At 43.7% G+C, this 19,513-nt stretch overlaps 1 protein-coding gene across 1 annotated transcript in view; it reads left to right on the top strand.

The window, feature by feature from the left end:
* The first annotated feature begins 1,001 nt into the window (after nucleotides 1-1,001).
* The window catches only part of LOC128412411 (EPM2A-interacting protein 1-like), a 200,753-nt gene continuing 182,241 nt past the window's right edge, over nucleotides 1,002-19,513 (top strand). The window contains exon 1 of the mRNA XM_053385289.1: nucleotides 1,002-1,495. Within this exon, the coding sequence (XP_053241264.1) occupies nucleotides 1,106-1,495 (390 nt within the window). The 5' untranslated portion in view covers nucleotides 1,002-1,105. The remainder of the gene's footprint in view (nucleotides 1,496-19,513) is intronic.

Here is a 19,513-nt window from a genome sequence, read left to right as displayed (position 1 = left end):
TAGATACAGGACTCACGGGATTAATAATAATAATAATAATAATAATAATAATAATAATAATAATTTATACCCCGCCCATCTGGCTGGGCTTCCCCAGCCACTCTGGGCGGCTTCCAAAAGAATATTAAAATACATCAAACATTAAAAGCTTCCCTAAACAGGGCTGCCTTCAGATGTCTTCTAAAAGCCTGGGAGTTGTTCTTCTCTTTGACATCTGGTGGGAGGGTGTTCCACAGGGAAGGCGCCACTACCGAGAAGGCCCTCTGCCTGGTTCCCTGTAGCTTTGCTTCTCGCAGTGAGGGAACCGCCAGAAGGCCCTCAGTGCTGGACCTCAGTGTCCAGGTAGAATGATGGGGGTGGAGACGCTCCTTCAGATATACTGGACCAGGGCCGTTTAGGGCTTTAAAGGTCAGCACCAACACTTTGAATTGTGCTCGGAAACGTACTGGGAGCCAATGTAGGTCTTTCAAGACCGGTGTTATGTGGTCTCTGCGGCCGCTCCCAGTCACCAGTCTAGCTGCAGCATTCTGGATTAGTTGTAGTTTCTGGGTCACCTTCAAAGGTAGCCCCACGTAGAGCACATTGCAGTAATCCAAGCGGGAGATAACCAGAGCATGCACCACTCTGGCAAGACAGTCTGCAGGCAGGGAGGGTCTCAGCCTGCGTACCAGATGGAGCTGGTAAACAGCTGCCCTGGACACAGAACTGACCTGCGCCTCCATGGACAGCTGCAAGTCCAAAATGACTCCCAGGCTGCGCACCTGGTCCTTCAGGGGCACAGTTACCCCATTCAGGACCAGGGAATCCTCCACACCTGCCCACCTCCTGTCCCCCAAAAACAGTACTTCTGTCTTGTCAGGATTCAACCTCAATCTGTTAGCCGCCATCCAACCGTGTATAATTCCCGTGTATAAAGCCGTGTATAATTCCCTGAAGCAACAATACCTAAGGCACGGGTGTCAAACACAAGTCATGTGGCTTATTAGGGAGGGTCTGCTTATTATTCTGCTTAAAAGTCTGAGCGGTAAACTTTGGATATACTGACCACTTCCATGTCCCTTTACAGTGGTATAGGGACCATAAACTACAATCAAATAACCCAAAAATGTCCAAGAAAAGAAAAGTTGATGCAGAGGGAAGGCAATTTCAGGAGAGATGGGAAAGTGAATACATGTTTGTGATTAATGGAGACAAGCCAGTATGTCTTATTTGCTATGAGGCAGTGGCAGTGATGAAGGAATACAATTTACGCCGGCACTTTGAGACCAAACATGGAGCCAAATTTGCTAACCTTAGCCACCAGGAAAAGCAACAAAAGGTCCAAGAATTAAAAGGTAGCCTGTATTCGCAACGGAATATTTTTGCAAAAATGACAGCAAAAAATGATGCAGCAGTGAAAGCCAGCTATCTTGTGGCTGAAGAAATTGCGCGAGCTTCAAAGTGCTTTTCAGAAGGTGCATTTGTAAAGCAGTGTATGCTGAAGGTATGTGAACAGGTGTGCCCTGAGCAGAGACAGGCTTTTAACAATGTCAGCTTGTCAAGAAACACCATCACAGACCGAGTCAGGGACCTAGCCTGTAATCTTAAAACAAAGTTGGCTGAAGAGGCATGCAGTTATCTGGCATTTTCATTAGCTGTTGATGAAAGCACTGATAATACTGATACAGCTCATCTAGCTATTTTTGTAAGAGGTGTGAAGGAAGACTTGTCGGTCAGTGAGGAGCTCTTGGATGTGGTCGCCATGTATGGGACAACAACTGGGAGGGACATCTTCAATGCAGTGGAGGAATCCGTAAATAAAATGAAATTACCTTGGGAAAAGTTGGTGGGACTTACTACTGATGGCGCTCCAGCAATGTGTGGGGAGAGAAATGGCTTGGTTGGACTGTTAAAAGAGAAAATGAAAAAAAGTAATTGCCACACGCCGCTGATAACTTATCACTGCATTATCCACCAAGAAGCTCTGTGTGGCAAGGTTCTGCAACTGGATAACATAATGTCCACAGTCACAAAAACAGTGAATTTTCTACGTGCACGGGGTCTGAATCATCGTCAGTTCCAACAATTTTTGAAGGAGGTGGACATGGAACATACAGATGTGCCATACCATACAGAAATAAGGTGGCTGAGTAGGAGCACAGTTCTCAAGAGATTTTTTGAGCTTTTGGAAGAAATTACTCTTTTTATGCAAAGTAAAGGGAAGCCCTTGTCAGAACTGTCAGATCCAAACTGGCTGTGCGATTTTGCCATGTTGTGTGACATAACAGAGCATCTCGCCCAACTGAATCTGAGGCTGCAGGGCCGCAAACAAGTCATAACCTCAATGTATGAGGCAATAACAGCTTTCCAGGAGAAACTGCGCCTATGGAAGTCACAGCTTGAAAAAGACAGTCTTGCCCACTTTCCTATCTGCCAGAGCATCTCAACCTCATTCCCAGGTACTTTTTCATGTGCTCGATTGGGTACCAAAGTGAATCGGCTGATTGATGAATTCAATCGACGCTTTTCTGACTTTAAAGAACAAAACTTAACCTTTACCAGCTTTGCCAATCCCTTCAACATCGATGTTGACAGTGCACCACATCACCTTCAAATGGAATTAATAGAACTTCAGTGCAACAGCAGCCTGAAAGCGAAGTTCCAGGATGTGACAGTCGACGACTTTTACCGTCTCCTCCCCCCTGCTTTGATGCCACAGCTCCGACTTCAAGCTGCACGTGTTCTGTCCATGTTTGGGAGCACCTATCTATGTGAACAGATGTTTTCAGTCATGAATCTGAACAAGACCAAGCTCAGATCACGCATCACTGATGATAACCTCCATGCTGTTTTGCGGATTGCTACAGCACAAGACCTAACGCCAGACATCGATGGACTGACCTCAGGAAAACGATGTCAGCCATCTAGTCAGAAAAGTTAAAAAAAAGTTAATGCCTTGTGTTTGCCATATGTGTAATAAACAGTGTTTGGCAATATACAACCGGCCCTTTGAGGGTGACCAAACTGCTGATGCGGCCCCCGATGAATTTGAGTTTGACACCCCTGTGATAGATGGATAGCTGCCCCTTTCTAAAATTTATTTATTGGTGTGTGTTTTCCTTTTTGTAAATTTACCAAAGAATAAAATAATAAAATAAAATAAAAATATGGATTAAGGGGTTTTCTAAGGATGGTGAAGGGTGTGTGCGCGCTGTGTCCTGGGGTGTGTGTCAGTTGGGGTGTGTGTTCCTATTTGCATCTGAGGAATGTTGGAGGGTATGCCATGGTTGTGTACAAACAGTGTTTCTTTGACACACGGAAGAAATGCAGTTCATGGTATTTAGCACACAAGTCAGCTTCCTGATAATCAAAGCTTTTGGTTCCAACCCCCTCAAGTTTCTAGCTCCCATGCAAATGATGTGTTAATCATAATAAAAACAATTGATCATTTTCCACATATGTTCTAAGGTGCTGTAGAAAGTCTAACGAGCAGTTTAAAAACAGTAAAAAAGAACAAAAAATAAAAGTAGATGAACTTTAAAACAACACAAAGTGGACATCCATGGCAGAGACCTATGTACCCCTCTGGAAATGTTTGTCAGAACAGACTTTTTCTGGAAAGTGCTGATAGAACATTCACAACATATTTCTAGAGGAATGGTGTTCCACAGAATAGAGTCATGCACACTGAGAGCCCTGCTCTGAATAGATGTGGACGATACCTGCTGGAATCTCAGAAGTCAAAATGGGTGGCTAAATAAAACTTCGTGTTTTAGGCTTGCTACTGTTTGCAGGAAGTAGTTTGTTGAGGCATGATCGCACAGCGCTATGGCCAACATACCCAGACCCCAATTGCTTATTTCCTGGTTCAGCAAGCTTTTGGTTTGTAGCATCAGTCAGACAAATAAATTAGGCCATCTGTTAATTGATTATGTCTGGTTCAGTGTCAGGCCACTGGCAGAAGAAACAATTAGCCTCTCCCTTCAGGCCTCTTTTGTTATTAGGTTTTAATTAATCTTTGTTCCTAGAAAATATAATTGTGTAATGAGAGCTTTTATATGGAGAATTCGTTGAATTTGCCTTTCAGATGGTTTCTCTCTTAGTGATTGTGCTTCAAGTTTCTTCAAGGCTTTGTTTAGAAAAGAATCATTCCATTTGAATAATGTCCCCTCCACTGTTTACAATGCTTGCACTACTTTTAACCACACAATATTGCCATGAGATAACAATGATTTTATCACATAATCAGCATAACTTCACTGCAAAATATTGTTGTCATGGAAATTTCATGGTGAAGAGAATAAAACCTCTGAATTTAAATCTGAGAAAATGGGAATTTGGAATTTGGAGCATAATGTTAAGATGTGTTCAGATTCTAAGGATAGAATTCACGTGGGCTGCTCTGGGAGTGCATGGGGTACAAAAGGGGAGCAATCCACATTGCGCAAGCGAACGTCCTTGTGCAAGACTTCAGCTGACGGAGCTGTTTAGGGTAATCCTGCCCTAAATGTGGAAGTGTATATTTATTTATTTGCAATGAGATGCAACAGAATTTGTTGCCTGGATGTCCACCAGATCATAAAGATGCCACTGTCTCCCGAGCCCTTCCTTCTGAGGAAATTGAACACAGGGTAAGGCCCTGAAACCACTAGAATCTCACACCGCTCAGAGACTGGGGTGGCACGCAGCAAGCCAAAGCCATCGTCACCTTTTCTTATTTTGCACCAGTGTGTCTTTGTTGACTGGGTGTTCAGTTGAATCTAGTCTCCCTCCACACAATTTACTTTACTTATAAGCAGGCCAAAATTCCTTAATGTCTTACATACATTATATCTAATCAGCATATTTTCTGTCTTAGCTTTTGAAAAATTCATACTTTTAATTCAAATGCAATATCAGGCTGAGCTGAAAATCATGGTTGGTTATTACTCATTGTTCTCTTAGGTAAGCACATGCACTATAGGAAAAAACCCAAATCAGTGAATTAGCCTAGCATTTTGAGGACAACGTGAACTTACTAGGTCAGTGTGGCAGAGCGCCAGTGTCTGTTACAAGCTTACAGTGCTTTAGGTAAGTAGATTTCTTTAATGCAACCAAGCATAATCTTTCTAGCAATTTTATTATCATTATTCTTAAAGCCTTTAAAACTCTAGTGCTGCTAAATTTAACAATGCAGGATTAATAACAAACACACTCAGCAGCTGAGGAAACCATTTTCTCCCCGTGTATGAATTTGAGGACAAAACTATCTCAGTTTGTTATTCCTGTGTTAAATTGAAATATAATAAGACTGCAATTCTCTATCTATGTTGTTATTCTGAGTGTGGAGTTCTGAACATACTCACCTGAAAATAAGCTCAATAGAAGTCAATAGTCCTTACTTTTATGTGTCTGTGAGTTTGGCACTCAGAAGTCTGCATTGTATCTTAACGTAGTGCATACTTTAATAGGATTAGAAGTGCTGGCATCTCTTTTGAATGTGTGGAGGTGAATCATGATTATACCTGTTGTTCTGACCTATGAACGACTTAGGTGTATCTTGGCATTCTGTGTATCTTGGCAGAGTTTGGTTTGTGCATGACATTTCTCCCCATATACACATCCATAAATGACTGTAAGCAGGCAAACAGAATGAATATGTGTATATATGTATTTGTCCACTTTGAAGAAGTGGACCAGCTCTGGGAAGCTCTGAGAGGTCTCCATGTTAAGCTGTCTACACATTAACTGCTTAAAACTCAACAAGGTCCTCCCTCCCCCAACTGCTTGCAAATCATATTTGCATACAGAGAGGTGACATGGATGTCTTCATCTGTGTGCGTGACCTGTTTTGCTTCCCTCCTCTTGCAGCCCCCTCTCTCCAGAACTCCTATTCACAAAACTGTCATCTGAGCTTGTGGCATGGCTTTCTCAAATGTACACATCGGACTTAAGTACAAAGTACCGTAAATGTGACTTAATTTTTCTAGCCAGATTGAAGCGGGTTTGAGGAAAAATGCACCAAACAGCAGTATTTATGAAGAAACCACTGGATTGATATGGATTGCGGTTAATGTTGTATGTATGCAGTTTCCAAAATTAACACTGGTAGTGCACCGGAGTGCAACTCTACAAAACGAAAATCATCATAGCAGGCAAAGGACTGTTCTGGAACCTTTCTTTCTGATGTGGCAGTTTTCTAAGAGTGAATATTCCAAATTAATAGGCAGCACCTGCTATCTGAAACAGTACATTCCTAGAAGCTGTTCTGTAAAGCGTGTTCTCCCTAACAGAGAGCACGTGTTGCGGTTGGGGGAACAGGCCACCCTGTCATGACTAGGCAAATTTGGTATGGAACCCTAGCCTTAAGGGGTTAATTGGGTTGCTGGGGAATTTTGGTTGTTGCCAATTCGGAGGAGGGGTCAGAGGCTTTAAATATAGGGGCCAGACGATGGGACGTCCTCTTGGCTGTTTTGCACCGGATCACATGGAGCACTTGGACAAGCTTCTCATTGTCTGGTTACATTTCTTTATTTCTGTATTTCCCCTTTCTTTTTAATCCTCTCTAGTCCCTTAAATAATTTAATTCCCCCCTTTTCCTGTTCAATTTCTCACCCCACCCCTTACCCTGCCCTGTGGGAAGATTCTCCCTGTATCTATGGCTTGCCTTTCCCAATAGGGAGAGAGCCCCCGTTAGGGGCTTTCTTTTGCAAAAAGGTTTCCCCCATTTCTCTTGTTGAAATTGTGGGGCTAGTCAGGGCTGTTCCCAGCTTAGCTGGAATCACTTTCGTTTATAGTATCCCCAAAGGTTGGCTTTATTTTGAGTGTGTGCAGCGCTGTTGGCCAAATTTTAAGCTAGCCTTGGGCGGGAGCACTATTTTGAGTTCCTTTAATATTGCTATGAGACTAAGATTCTCAAGAGCAGAAGCAGGGAGGCCTATTCAGCCTGCACATAACTTCCAAGCCTAAGTCTGCTACAGGTAGCAGTTAATTGTTAAGTCTCTGTGACACGTGACTCATTCTCGCTATAGGAATGTATCTGCTTGCAGGCCCAGTTGCTGCTAATATATTTCTGAGGCAGACAGAGGGCCCCAGGGGCTCCCTGTGCCTCCAAGGACTATGAGCACTCTGTATATGCTCTTGAACTATGCTGTTTCTGAACAAGTTTATTTTCTTTAAGTTTGTTTTGCCCTGATAGTGGCGACTGCCATTTTAGAGATGAGCCATTGTGGCTTAGTGGCTAGAGTACAGGACTAGGACCTGGGAGACAGGGTTCCTATCCCCCTCTTAGCCATTGTTATAACAAAACAAAAGAAACTGCTCCTTTTGGGCTATTCTGTTGCTGGGTAGTTTGGCCCATTCGTGATAAAAGAACTTTGGGTTTTCTTGAAGGGGTGCTTCCCTCTAAAAGGGCAAGCAGGGGTACCTGGACAAGCTGTGGGCTACCTCAACTCTGCTATTTCACTGGAAACATTTATGCCTGGCCTAGCAGGTGACCCTAGGGCTTTGCCCTAGAATTTAATGGCCTGGAAGCGTTTCCGGCCTGAATAGTGTCCCCATGTGGTCCATGAAGCATTGGTTTCACTGGGTCAGCGCATAGTACCGGTAATGCCTAGGTTGCAGGATTGGTCCCTGTATGGGACAGCTGCATGCTCCCCCATTGCTCTACCTGGACACTTAGGTCCTTTTGGTGGTTCCTCACTGCCAGGGATGTAACGGACGCCACGTTTGCAATATGCAAGTGGGAGAAAGCACCTTTGCGTGCCCGCATTGCAGTTTGCTCTGTGCGTTGCAGGGCACGGCGCTGCACGGGCTGCAATTGCATTGCATTGCGTGAGAGATTTGCAGTTGCATTGCACGGAGGGTGTGTGCATTGCATGGAGGGTGTGTGTGCATTGCACGGAGGGTGTAGTTGCATTGCACGGAGTGTGTTGTTGCATTGTAAGGAAGGTGTGGTTTCATTGCACAGAGTGTGTGCATGTGCATTGCACGGGGTGTGTAGTTGCATTGCACGGAGTGTGTGTGCATTGCACGGAGGGTGTAGTTGCATTGAACGGAGGGTGTGTGCAGTGCACGGAGTGTGTAGTTGCATTGCACCGAGTGTGTAGTTGTATTGCATGGAGTGTAGTTGCATTGCATGAAGTGTGTGTGCATTGCAGGGAGTGTGTTTTGCATTGCACAGAGTGTGTAGTTGCATTGCACGGAGGGTTTGTGTGTGCATTGCACGGAGTGTGTAGTTGCATTGCATGGAGTGTGTTTTTTGCATTGCACGGAGTGTGTAGTTGCATTGCACGGAGTGTGTAGTTGCATTGCATGGAGTGTGTGTGCACTGCACGGAGTGTGTTTTTGCATTGCATGGAGCGTGTAGTTGCATTGAACCGAGTGTGTTTTTGCATTGCACGGAGGGTTTGTGTGTGCATTGCACAGAGTGTGTAGTTGCATTGCACGGAGCGTGTTTTTTTGCATTGCACGGAGCGTGTTTTTTGCATTGCACAGAGTGTGTAGTTGCATTGCATGGAGTGTGTAGTTGCATTGCATGGAGTTTGTGTGCACTGCACGGAGTGTGTTTTTGCATTGCACAGAGTGTGTGTCTGAAAAGGAAGCTGGCTTGGCGGCAGCTTTGTCGGGACTTCTTTAGGGGTTCTGGCCAGCGTCGGCCCTGTAAATTTACATATCATGATGGCAGCACAAGATGCCCCCTGCCCAAGCGGGGGCTGGAAGCTGGCAAGCAATAGCTCAATACCTTTTTGCCCATATTCCCATTTTATTTAGGGATCCAGTTGGATATCGTTGCTAAAACATACCACTTGCCTATGGAGAAGCTGTCTGCCTTGAAGGAAGTTGTTTTGTAATACTTCCTCTGTAGCAAGTGATGCTTCATCAGATCCGATCTTGCTGGGTCACTTAATTAATCTTCCCACTAGGCCAGGCTGCCTGCGGCCTGAGGTCCCCTTACCTTTGTGTACGCCTACCAAGTGTGGTGAAGGCAGATATCAGGCGATGGTAGCAATTCCTGCATGTATGCAATAGTAGTTCGCCATGGCAGGATACCTTGAACCCGCACAGGGATTTTCAGGTTCATGCTGGTGCTGCTGGATCTTTGCCCTTTGGTTTTTATTTCAAGGGCTGCTGGTGTGCAAAGCTATGGCCTCAAGCCCGGTGTGGTGAGGCAATCATGTGACATAACTTTTCTTGAGTTTTCCCCATTGTAGTAGCAGTTCACATGTGGCCCGAGGAGTTCAGTGACCATCGGATCTGCTTTTGGTTTGATAACCAGGTAGTGGTGAGCGTCTTGGCAAAACAGTCCTCACGCTCTAGCACAGTCTCTGCCCCTCCGCTCATGGTTTCGAGCTGCGCCGCTTAAGGTTTAATATTGTGCTTTCTACTCTCCAAATTACGGGATCCTCTAATGATGTCGCTGACACTCTATCCCATTTTCAGATGAAGCGCTTCAAATCCTGGGCTCCAGACTCAGCTATTGCCAGACTTTTCCAGACCACCTGTGGCATTTTGGCAACAATTAGTAATAACAGAGAGCAGCAGCTTCCATTTCCCCTTCTGCTTTTAGCTCTTATGGGAAGGCCTGGATGGATTTCTTAGCCTTAAGCTGGCAGTCCTCGGCCATTCAGATGAATTGGCCCCCATCCTCTGAGCAGATCCTGCAGTATTTGGTCCACCTGCTGCAGATTGGGCATGCGGTTATAACTATAAGAATTCAGTCCGCTGCAATGTCTGTTATACTGAAGCTTTATTTTTCAGAGACGCTTGTATAAAGTTTGGAGTGCGCAGGGCCTTGGAAGGTTGGAATAGGCTCCAACCTCATAGGACAGTGGGCAGGAAGTCGGTCAATTTTTACCTATGCAGTATCTGCAACAAGTTAAAACTTGTCTGCTGGTTAAAGATCAAGGCGAGACTCCTTTCAGTAGTCCATTGCATTTTTGCACTGAGGTTTGGGAAAATGGTTGTTGGAGCCAGCACGGGGCTGAGAGTCTGGAGGCTTATTGCTTCAGGACTTTTCCTTATCCTTTGGAGCTTGTCATTAGAGTTGGGAACTCAAAAACAGACTTAGTGGGCAGGAGTGCCACAATCAGGCTTCCCGCCACAGGTGAGGAGGGCCCTTGCCCGGTTATGGATAACAGAATATTTGGCTTTTCGTTCCTCTGGGGGCTGGCCTGCCCCTAGTGCATGAAAATGGGTTCCCGTTAGCCAGGCATCAATGAGCTTATGTCGTGCACCAGTTATTACGGCCTGCGGCTTGCCTACCGCTGAACACGCCTCATTCCTTACGATTAGGTGCTGCTGCAAAGGCTGCACACTGGGGGCCTGTCAGGAGACAGGATTGTGAATACGGGTCATTGGAAGTCTGACGCTGACAAGGGTTATATCAGGAAGTGTCACAATGATGTCTGTGCTGATGCTTGTCTGTTATTTCCTTTTTTTTCATAGGAGCAGCTGTGCACATTTGGGCCACAGCATTGTACACTAGGCTGGCAAGCATGATGACGAGTTTGGACTGGGGCGCCATCTCAGTCTTCCTGCCCATGTGAACATATACTGGATGTCCAGATGGGGAATGCTTTGTGAGGAGATGCTTCCTTTGGTGCGGTCGAGTGTGACCTGTGCAGGTCCTCCCGCAGTGCTGGTAGTACAGCTGGGCGAGAATGTTTGCTGTCTTCCTCCAGCATAAGTCTGCATCCATGCATGCAAGAGGGCTTGGATTGAGTTGATGGCAGCTCTCCCTGGACTCAAAATAATTTAAGGCATTGGTTCAAGGTGGTCTGGAGGGGGGGATTGGAGCACCTGTTCCCTCCAATGTGCAAAGATATTCCATTAAGGGAATCCAAGGATTCGCCATGCTTTTGTCGACCCCTTTTGAGGGGTGGGGCCACGCAAGAGTCCCTGGGAGCATTTGGGGGTGAGCTTGAGTCTGATCCTGGTTCATTGCTCCCCCACGCTGTTTATTTGTATTGACGATATGGTGGGGCCCAGTCGTCAGTGCTGCCCTGCTGAGGTCAGGTGCAGTTAGTCGGGAACCAATGCCTAGACAAACTACCACCGAGCAGGCCAGAAAGCATGTTAATAAGGTGATGGACAATAGAATAAAATAAATAAAGTAAATAAAATAATATAACAAATAAAATAAAATAGGTCCTTGCTTTAGGTGGTTCTGTAATATTGCACCCTGCTATTTTCTTCAAGGCTGTTGCCCTCTTTAGGGCAGATGGGGCGCATCTTTCCCCTATGGGGAAACGACACCTGGCGGGATGCGATTGCCTTGGGATTCATTGCTCCCCCACAATGTTTGCTGGTACTGATGATATGGTGGGGCCCAGTCGTCAGTGCTGCCCTGCTGAGGTCAGGTGCAGCTGGTCGGGAACCAATGCCTAGACAAACTACCACCGTGAAGGCCGGAAAGCGTGTTAATAAGGCAGTGGAAATAAAATACAGGTCGTTGGAAATTGAATGCATTCAAAGGTTATGTTCGTTAACATTATTGGTGTCTTACAATTTTTTGCTTGTTTTATCTTAGGTTTAGCAGCTGTCCGCATCTGGATGGTGGGGCACAGCCTCATGCATTGGGCTGGCATCAGTGCACGGCAGTCCGGATTGGGACCAGGTCTTGGCCTTCCTCCACATGTGCAGTTGCCTTGGCTGTCCAGACGGGGAATGCGCCGGCCAGAATTCCTGCCAATGACTCGGAGGCAGGTGCTGCTGGAAGGGCCGCCCACTGCTGTTGGGGTGCAGCTGGGTGAGAACGACCTGGTTTCCATGGACTGTTTTTTCACCACGTGCTGCAATTTTGGGTGACCTGGAGAAGCTGCGGGCAGTGGTGCCGACAGCAAAAATATTTTGGTCAAAGCTTTTGCAACGGCGCATTTGGAGGGGCAGTCGTTGCCCGGCCGCCACTGAAAGGCCAGAAAACGCATCAACTCCGCTGTGTCTAAAAAGATCGTTGAGCTGGGTGGAGATGTGATTTTTCACCCTGAGATTCTTTTTCAGGCGCCATCCTTTTTCCGAGCTGATGGCGTGCACCTTTCTGCTTCTGGGAATGAGGCTTGGATAGGTGCCGTGGTGGCCCAGCTGAGGTCTTGGCTGGGGCTGTGAGTGGTTTGGCGGTGAGCTGTGGGCTCCATGGCGGTTAGGCATTGGTTAAATTGGTGCTTGGAGGGGTAAGTGCCTATCCCTCTAAATGATGCGGAAAGGGAATTCCGTTAAAGGAATCCAGGGGCTTGCCATTCTTTTCGTCCTTGTCCGTGGAGCCGGACTTGGGCCGTGCAAGCCCCACAGGAACATGAGGGTGAGAGGTGAGGGACTGTTGCCCAGCTTCATTTTCTCACCCAATACTTGTTTCCCACGCTGGCTTCCGTTGGTGTCCGGAAGGGCCAGCTCTGTCCTTGGGGGGCAAAGACAGATAGTCATAACCAATGCCTAAGCAACCACTCACATTTTTTGTATTTGAATAAAGTTGTGGCCAAAAATTATGCCAAAAACCTTAAACAAAAATTGAAGTGTGAATTATTTTGGGGGGTGGCACTGTGGGACTCAACACGCAAAACTGTTCTATTTTACATCAGGCTCACTAAGACAATATATGTGCTTTGAATTGTCTAGAGTGGTATGCAAATGCAAAGTGTTGCTAGGTGTGGTTTTTTAAGTTACAAAGGCATTGGGTGTAGAGTGAGAATTGACCACGTTTGTTAACTCTCTTATAGGAACCTGTTACTGGAGTGGCATTGGGAGGCTACACTAGTTAGGTATCCTATGAATCTAGCAGGCAAGAACAGAGGCAGGGCTGATTGTCTGCAAGCTACCACAGTGAATAAGTTTTCATTCTGTAAGTCACCCTATTATATAATATTTTATTCTTCCTCTACAGTGCATTATATATCTTGGACGAAGGCAGTCAGCTCTTGTGAAATCCATTCCGTGTCTGGGTAACTCATGAGAGCTTGATGAAGGTGATATAGCAGTCTCCAGTTTTGCAGTCTTCCCATATGCGTTGAGGTGGGAAAGGAGAGGCTTTTACCTTAGACAAATATTACAGGGCCTGTGTAATAGATATATCCAACACTAAAGTTATGTTCATTTTAAAAGCATGCACATATTTCATATGGAATTTGGCTGCAGATCATAAACTAGTAAGACTGACACCCACTTTATTACATCAGCAGAATCCCTCTGGTGAATTACAGCCCAGTGTGCACTTGGTGAACACTTGTGCTCCTATATTTCAAGACATTAACTATACCATGTGAATAATGGATTATAATACAGTATATCATCTTAGTTTCAGAGCATACTGTAACTTAGCTAGCAGTCTAGTATGTGCATGGCCCTGTATGACTACTCTAGCAAAAAATGTTACAGATCTGGAGTAACAGTTTGGGGGTGCAAGGGCACCCATAACTGCTAGTGAATGTTAGAAATTAATAAATGGTAGAATTTAGATAATATTTGGAGTATTGAAGGGAAGATGCCATATGTTCGATTTAAACTGCAGGACCTAAGCCAGGAAATCACACTGGGAGAAGGGCCATCAAGGTGTAATTACTGGACAATGGCCAGCCATTATGGGAGACATGATGTCACCCAGGAAATATGGGTGCTTTTGAAATTAAGAGGTTGCAGAAGAAGGAGGAGAGCCCGATGAGCTGCCAGATGAAGGCTAGAACCATCCTGGTGGGCTGGCTGAATGCAGGCTAGGAAAGATGCATGGAGATGCCTGGGATTCCAGTACTGGGCTGCTGTGGAGGACAGGCTCTTCCTGAGGTGGGAATACTGTGAAATCTCTCTCCACTAAAAGCAACTCATTTCTCCCAAAGGAACATGGACCCTGATTGAGTGCCAAGACCCTTGGAATCTCATGCATCATTTGGCAGAGATTGGGATGGCCAGTAATGATATAATTATTGTGAACCATAAATAAGAAGGTTGCATGAGTCAGATTTTGTCACCTGAAGAAAAGTATGTTGTTCGGTAATGAGTCTGAAAACCTGAGAGACCAGCAAGCAGGCTTCATAGCTGTGTGCATAGCAGGAGCATTGCTTCAATAATGCTCTATCATGAATAATATTGCATGATAATCTGGTGGATTCTTTATTCCTTTCAAACATAGAGTATCAGGTGGTCCTGTAACAAAAAGTCCCTGATATGTCAGTCCTTAATGTCACCTTCTATTCTGCCTGTTTGCCATATTGAGATTGCCTTTGGCATTTTTGTGTTGTATCCCCAAGCATATAAGAGTAAGGATGAAATGAATTTCCTGTCTTGCTTAAGATAATAAAAAATCTGTTCCATTTCACCCCCTAAGATGTAGGATGAGCCACCAGGTGAGCCATTTGCCAAGTATGTAAAATTTTCTTCATAAACCATATAAAATAAAACATATAGTATTTTCAGTTCTGACAGATGCAACCTTAGGAAGAATGCTGGGCATTACATCTGAGTTTCCTGAATTTTGAATACTAGATTGTCACACTGAATCATTTACTTGTTTCCTTGAAGTGAATAGAGTGTTCAGGACTGTAAATTAATAGGATCTATAGACGAAGATCACAACCAAACTCAATTTCCCCTTCTCTTTCCTCTGCACTCTAACAACAACCATGGTTTCAGCAATACAGTGGTACCTCAGGTTAAGAACTTAATTCATTCTGGAGGTCCGTTCTCAACCTGAAACTGTTCTTAACCTGAGGTACCACTTTAGCTAATGGGGCCTCCCACTGCTGCCGGAGCACGATTTCTGTTCCCATCCTGAAGCAAAGTTCTTAACCCGAGGTACTATTTCAGGGATAGCGGAGTCTGTAACCTGAAGCATCTGTAACCCGAGTTACCACTGTATGTTGACTCAAATGCAGGCCTCAAATGCCAGAGCTGCACATAAATGCTCAGATACCTATTTATCTCTCTTGGCAGCATTCTTTGCAGCTGTCAACTTGCAAATGCTTTCTGGATGTTTCTGTTATTAACTTGGTTGGTCTGTATTTTTTAGCTTGGTGAACTCATTGTCATTGGTTCACATCTTACATTTACTGAAGAATGAAAGGAAGCAATTCAAATGTCAAGGCCAAAATTCAACCCAGAAAAACAGGTAACATAAAAGAAGAAGCAGTGGTCTTTTTTTAAAAAAATGCTCCTCATCCCCAAGTAACTAAACAACTGCATTCACCCAGGTAAAGTTCATTTCATTACCTACTTTATACTAATAAGTATTTATTCTTTATTGTGACCAAATATGGAAAACAAGTTTTATTAACCAAGACCCTTTACAGACAGAATATGGAACAGGAAATAATGCAGATGCTCTAAACTAAACTTTGAAAATAAATAAATATTTTTTCCTGAGCTGGAGCTAAGATGACTCCTTTAAGCAAAGCAAAACACAACCCCTAAGACAATTCCCTTGACAGTGCATGTCAGTTACTAGCTTGTAAGCAAATCCTTGTTTGTTTCTTCATATTGTATTTTTCCTGCGTGAAGATATGGCATCTCTTTCTACTCTCAGTTAACACAAAACTGTTTTTGATTTGCAATATACATCGATATCTGTATCTGATACATTTTACAAGCTGCAGTTAGAGACCTTCATTAAAACTTTAAAACTTTGTGGGGAACAAAACAACAATGCATTTCCCCCATCGCTCTGGTCATAGCAATTACTGTCCTTTTAAAACAGGCTCAGCATCATTAGTGGAGCAGAAGCTGTGAGGCTTTGCTTTGTTTCCTGCAACATTGTTTCCCCTTAGATCACAGCACTCGGATCCACTGCTGTTCTGCGCTGCTTTGGATAGGCAGGTCAAACTTGAGGGAAAAGTACTGTAATCAGAGCACAAAACTCAGGATACCAGAAGGGTTTGTTGATGTCGTTCAGCTACAATAGATTATTGATATTCATTTATTTATTCAGCATATAATATTTAATATTAAAATTTCTGCCATCTAGAAATTAGTTTAAGCTGCTGCATTTATACTACAAATCAATGTATGCACATGAAGTATCTGTGTTGGAGAAGTAAAAAAATGGCATGATTTTGAAATCTGGGCAATTTCCCCCAAGCTACAATGATCAAATAATGAATTTGTATGTGTGAAACAGCCGTGTGTGTGTGTGTGAGTGAGTGAGAGAGAGAGACAATCTTTAATCCCAGACCTGGTCATAATGCTGACATGCATTTTTATGTGTTTTTCCCTCTTTTTCTTTTTTAAACCATTCCTTCACACTTAGTCAATGCAGTTGTATTCTGTACTTTGTTGTAAAACACGACTGTTTGATGGGTTGTTTCTCAAACCAGCTTCACCCAGATTGGAGTCCTCAAGCCATTCCGAATTCATCCCCAACAAGGTGTGGACAGCTATGCACAATTTACCTTCCCTGCCCCCTCATTAATGCCCCCTGCGGTGTACACAAACAGAAACAAATCTCACACTAATGAAGCTATTATGAACAGCTAGGAGGGTGGAGGGGTGGGGGTGGGAGGAGACGTGAAATACACCAGGGGGGAACACACCCATAGACAAAAATTTGCAGGAAGCTCTTTGTATTGGTCTTGTCTTCCACAAGACTGGGTCCTTGACCAGAGCCAGCTGTGCTCCTTGCTCAAATCAAAATAAAACTCCTCTTTATAAATTACTATTTTTAAGTTTCTGTTCAGGACATGAGAGCACTACATCTCCCAGCAGTGATAACTGTATCGTTACAATCTGTGCATCCAGCAAGTATAGAGGAATAAAGAAACAAGGCTGTTTTCAGCTTTAAAAAGAATGCTTTCCCCCAAGGAGACCCTTCTTGTTCTTCTTGTAATTAACGATCAGAAACTATTGATATCTGAATTAGCTAGAACAACAAGAACAAAAATAGATTTTAAAAAAAGAAAATCCCAGAAGATCAAGCTATAGAAAGCTCTGTCTTAATCAAAGAGTGTGCATTTGTGATAGCAGAGATGGGCAGGTTTGTGCTATTTAAAAACAAGATGGTAAGAGAGGGAGGGAGAAAGACAGAATTTGTAGCATAACCAGGTCATTGGCCTCATCATGATTTCAGTCCCATGCAACTTGACCTACTGCTTTATTAGCTTGGTTATTGTTTCTGTTCATGCCAGGGATAGAACAACAAAGTCAATGTAGAAATGTGATCTTCCTAAGAATTATACTAACAACTTGCTGTCCACACAATTAAATAATTCAGTGTAATTTCAGATACTCTAGTTTCCAGAATGCTTTGTCTGAGGTAAACTATATTAACCCTGCGGTTGGTGCGGCAAAAATCCTCCAGAATTTGTTCTCTAAAAGTGAGATACTTTAATTATGTTGTCCCTGCCAGGGCAGTTTTCTCAAGCATAAACTCTGCAATGGCAAGCAAATTATAACTCTGTATGTGTGTTTTAAAGCAGCAGCCTTAAAAAATCTGCTAGTTTTCCCACTGAAAATATAACGCAGTCCATCCACAGCAGGAGCCGTAGCTTGTTAGCTGTAGTGTGGTCTAGGCAGGCAGGAAAAGAGTGGACTTGGTCAGGGAGAGGAAGCCAATGAGGGCAAAGCCACAAGCCTCTTTAGGCTGCCCTAGGGAGGTTTGAGGAATTCGATCTTTGCAAAATACTGAGTTCATACTTCTTCAAATGTTGCATTTCTTGCAGATTTAAATACCCGTTTTGAGAGAAAAGACACATTTAAATATGTATTAAAATATATAATTACATAATTTGGAATGAAAAAGCTGAGGACTACATCTACCCTTGCATTTTATTTACAGTGATTTGATCCTTGCAAATTCTCTTAGACGCTGCCTGCCTTAATGCCCAGGCCCCTCCTCTACACATTCTTTATATTCTTGTCAGTATCTGCACTTGCTGATATTACCATACTACTTAAATAAGACTGGATAATATACTTATCTATGTAGTGCTGTTTAATGAATTCTGCCTCCCCGCTCCCCTTGCATTTATTTTCACCTTTTAGCTGTTCAGACACATTCTCCAAAAGCGAGGATGAGACAGTGCCGCTATATCTGAACCACATGATGATAGGAAAGCACTCGTGCAGACATATTTTGAGAGGAATGTAAAAATAATGTAGAGGTTATTGGAGAAATGTAATGTAATGGAAGTTTGAATTTAAAAGATGTGTGATTGACGTGGGCTGGAAGCAGACATATCCAACTGTGCATAGGGTGCCTGCAGCACAGCTGCCTTTTGGCCAGTGCACTTTTTAAAACCCACTTTCACCCAGCCTTTGGAAGTAAGCTATCAATTTGGACTGCTCAGTCGGTAGAGCATGAGACTCCTAATCTCAGGGCTTGTGGGCTCAAGCCCCACGTTGGGCAAAAAGATTCCTGCACTGCAGGGGATTGGACTAGATGGCCCTTGTGATCCCTTCCAACTCTAGGATTCTGTCTATTTTGCACATTGCATGGAGGGCACTGGATGGGCCCACAGAACTGGCTTTCCTATTGGTTTGCCTTTGCTACTGTAACTCATCCCTCATTCAAAGAATTCTGTAGTCAGTAGTGCCCGGGCGAAAATTGGAAAACTGTCTGGGAAAATGTCGGCAGTGTCAACAACTTTTGTGTCCACATTTTCACTTTTTGAAATACGGCAACCCTATTGTAATAAGCCAGTACAATTGTGAGAGTCATACATTCATACTGAAGGTGATGTTAAGGAGTTTCTTGAAAGTCATTTTTTGTTTGAATGAAATGCAGAAAACATTCTGGGGTTCTTTTTTTTAGTTCTAAATCATGTTTTAACTTTACAGATGAAAGTCATATGCATTAAAAGTCATATAACCTGGGGTGCTCAATGTCATAAATCAATGCATATTTAATCAAAACGAATTTGCTTTTGTTTTCACATTGCTGCATTATACTCCATCAATGTAATGAGGTCACTCTTGCACTTAATTAATTGTGCATGCTTATGCTCCCCCCGCCCCCCTTTGCCTTCTGGTTATACCCGAGATTTCATATAACATTGATGGATGATCAGTACCTACTTTCCAAATGGGCCAAGCAATAAAGTTCAGTTGTAAATTGATTTTTTAAAGAGCAATTTAATTATTCTAAAATTTCAGATTAGTTGCAAGCTTTCCTCATAAAAGAACATGGATATCCTCAGGGCTAAGACTGTAAAGGTAAAGACTTTCTATGATGTTCAACAGGCCAGGAATGGCCAGTTTAAGAACCACATTATAAGCTTCACAGATCAAACTGCATCCTACCGCTTTAAAGCTCAGATGCTCTAAACATTAACAGAATCTAGAAGATTTGTCAAAACTTTTCTGGAACTTATTGTATGGGATAAGAGCATGTTGAGCTCCACAAGCTGGTCAAATATCAGCTAAGAAATGACTGAGATATAGCAGATTAAAATGTTTGTGTGGGTCTTTGCAACCCCCAAGTGCCACTCTAATTCACAGCAACTGATATTTGCCCAGGCATAACATAGTGTCATGAGTTTGGAGTGAGTTGTGGAGTTAAGACCCTTTCAATTCCTGGATCCAGCCTGGATTCAATTGCTGGACTAGCCAGGCCAGTCTGGCTCAATGATCCATAGAGGAGAGG

This window comes from Podarcis raffonei, chromosome 4 (assembly GCF_027172205.1).
Source record: "Podarcis raffonei isolate rPodRaf1 chromosome 4, rPodRaf1.pri, whole genome shotgun sequence".
Taxonomy (NCBI): Eukaryota; Metazoa; Chordata; class Lepidosauria; order Squamata; family Lacertidae; genus Podarcis; species Podarcis raffonei.
This window is presented reverse-complemented; position numbering and strand designations above follow the sequence as displayed.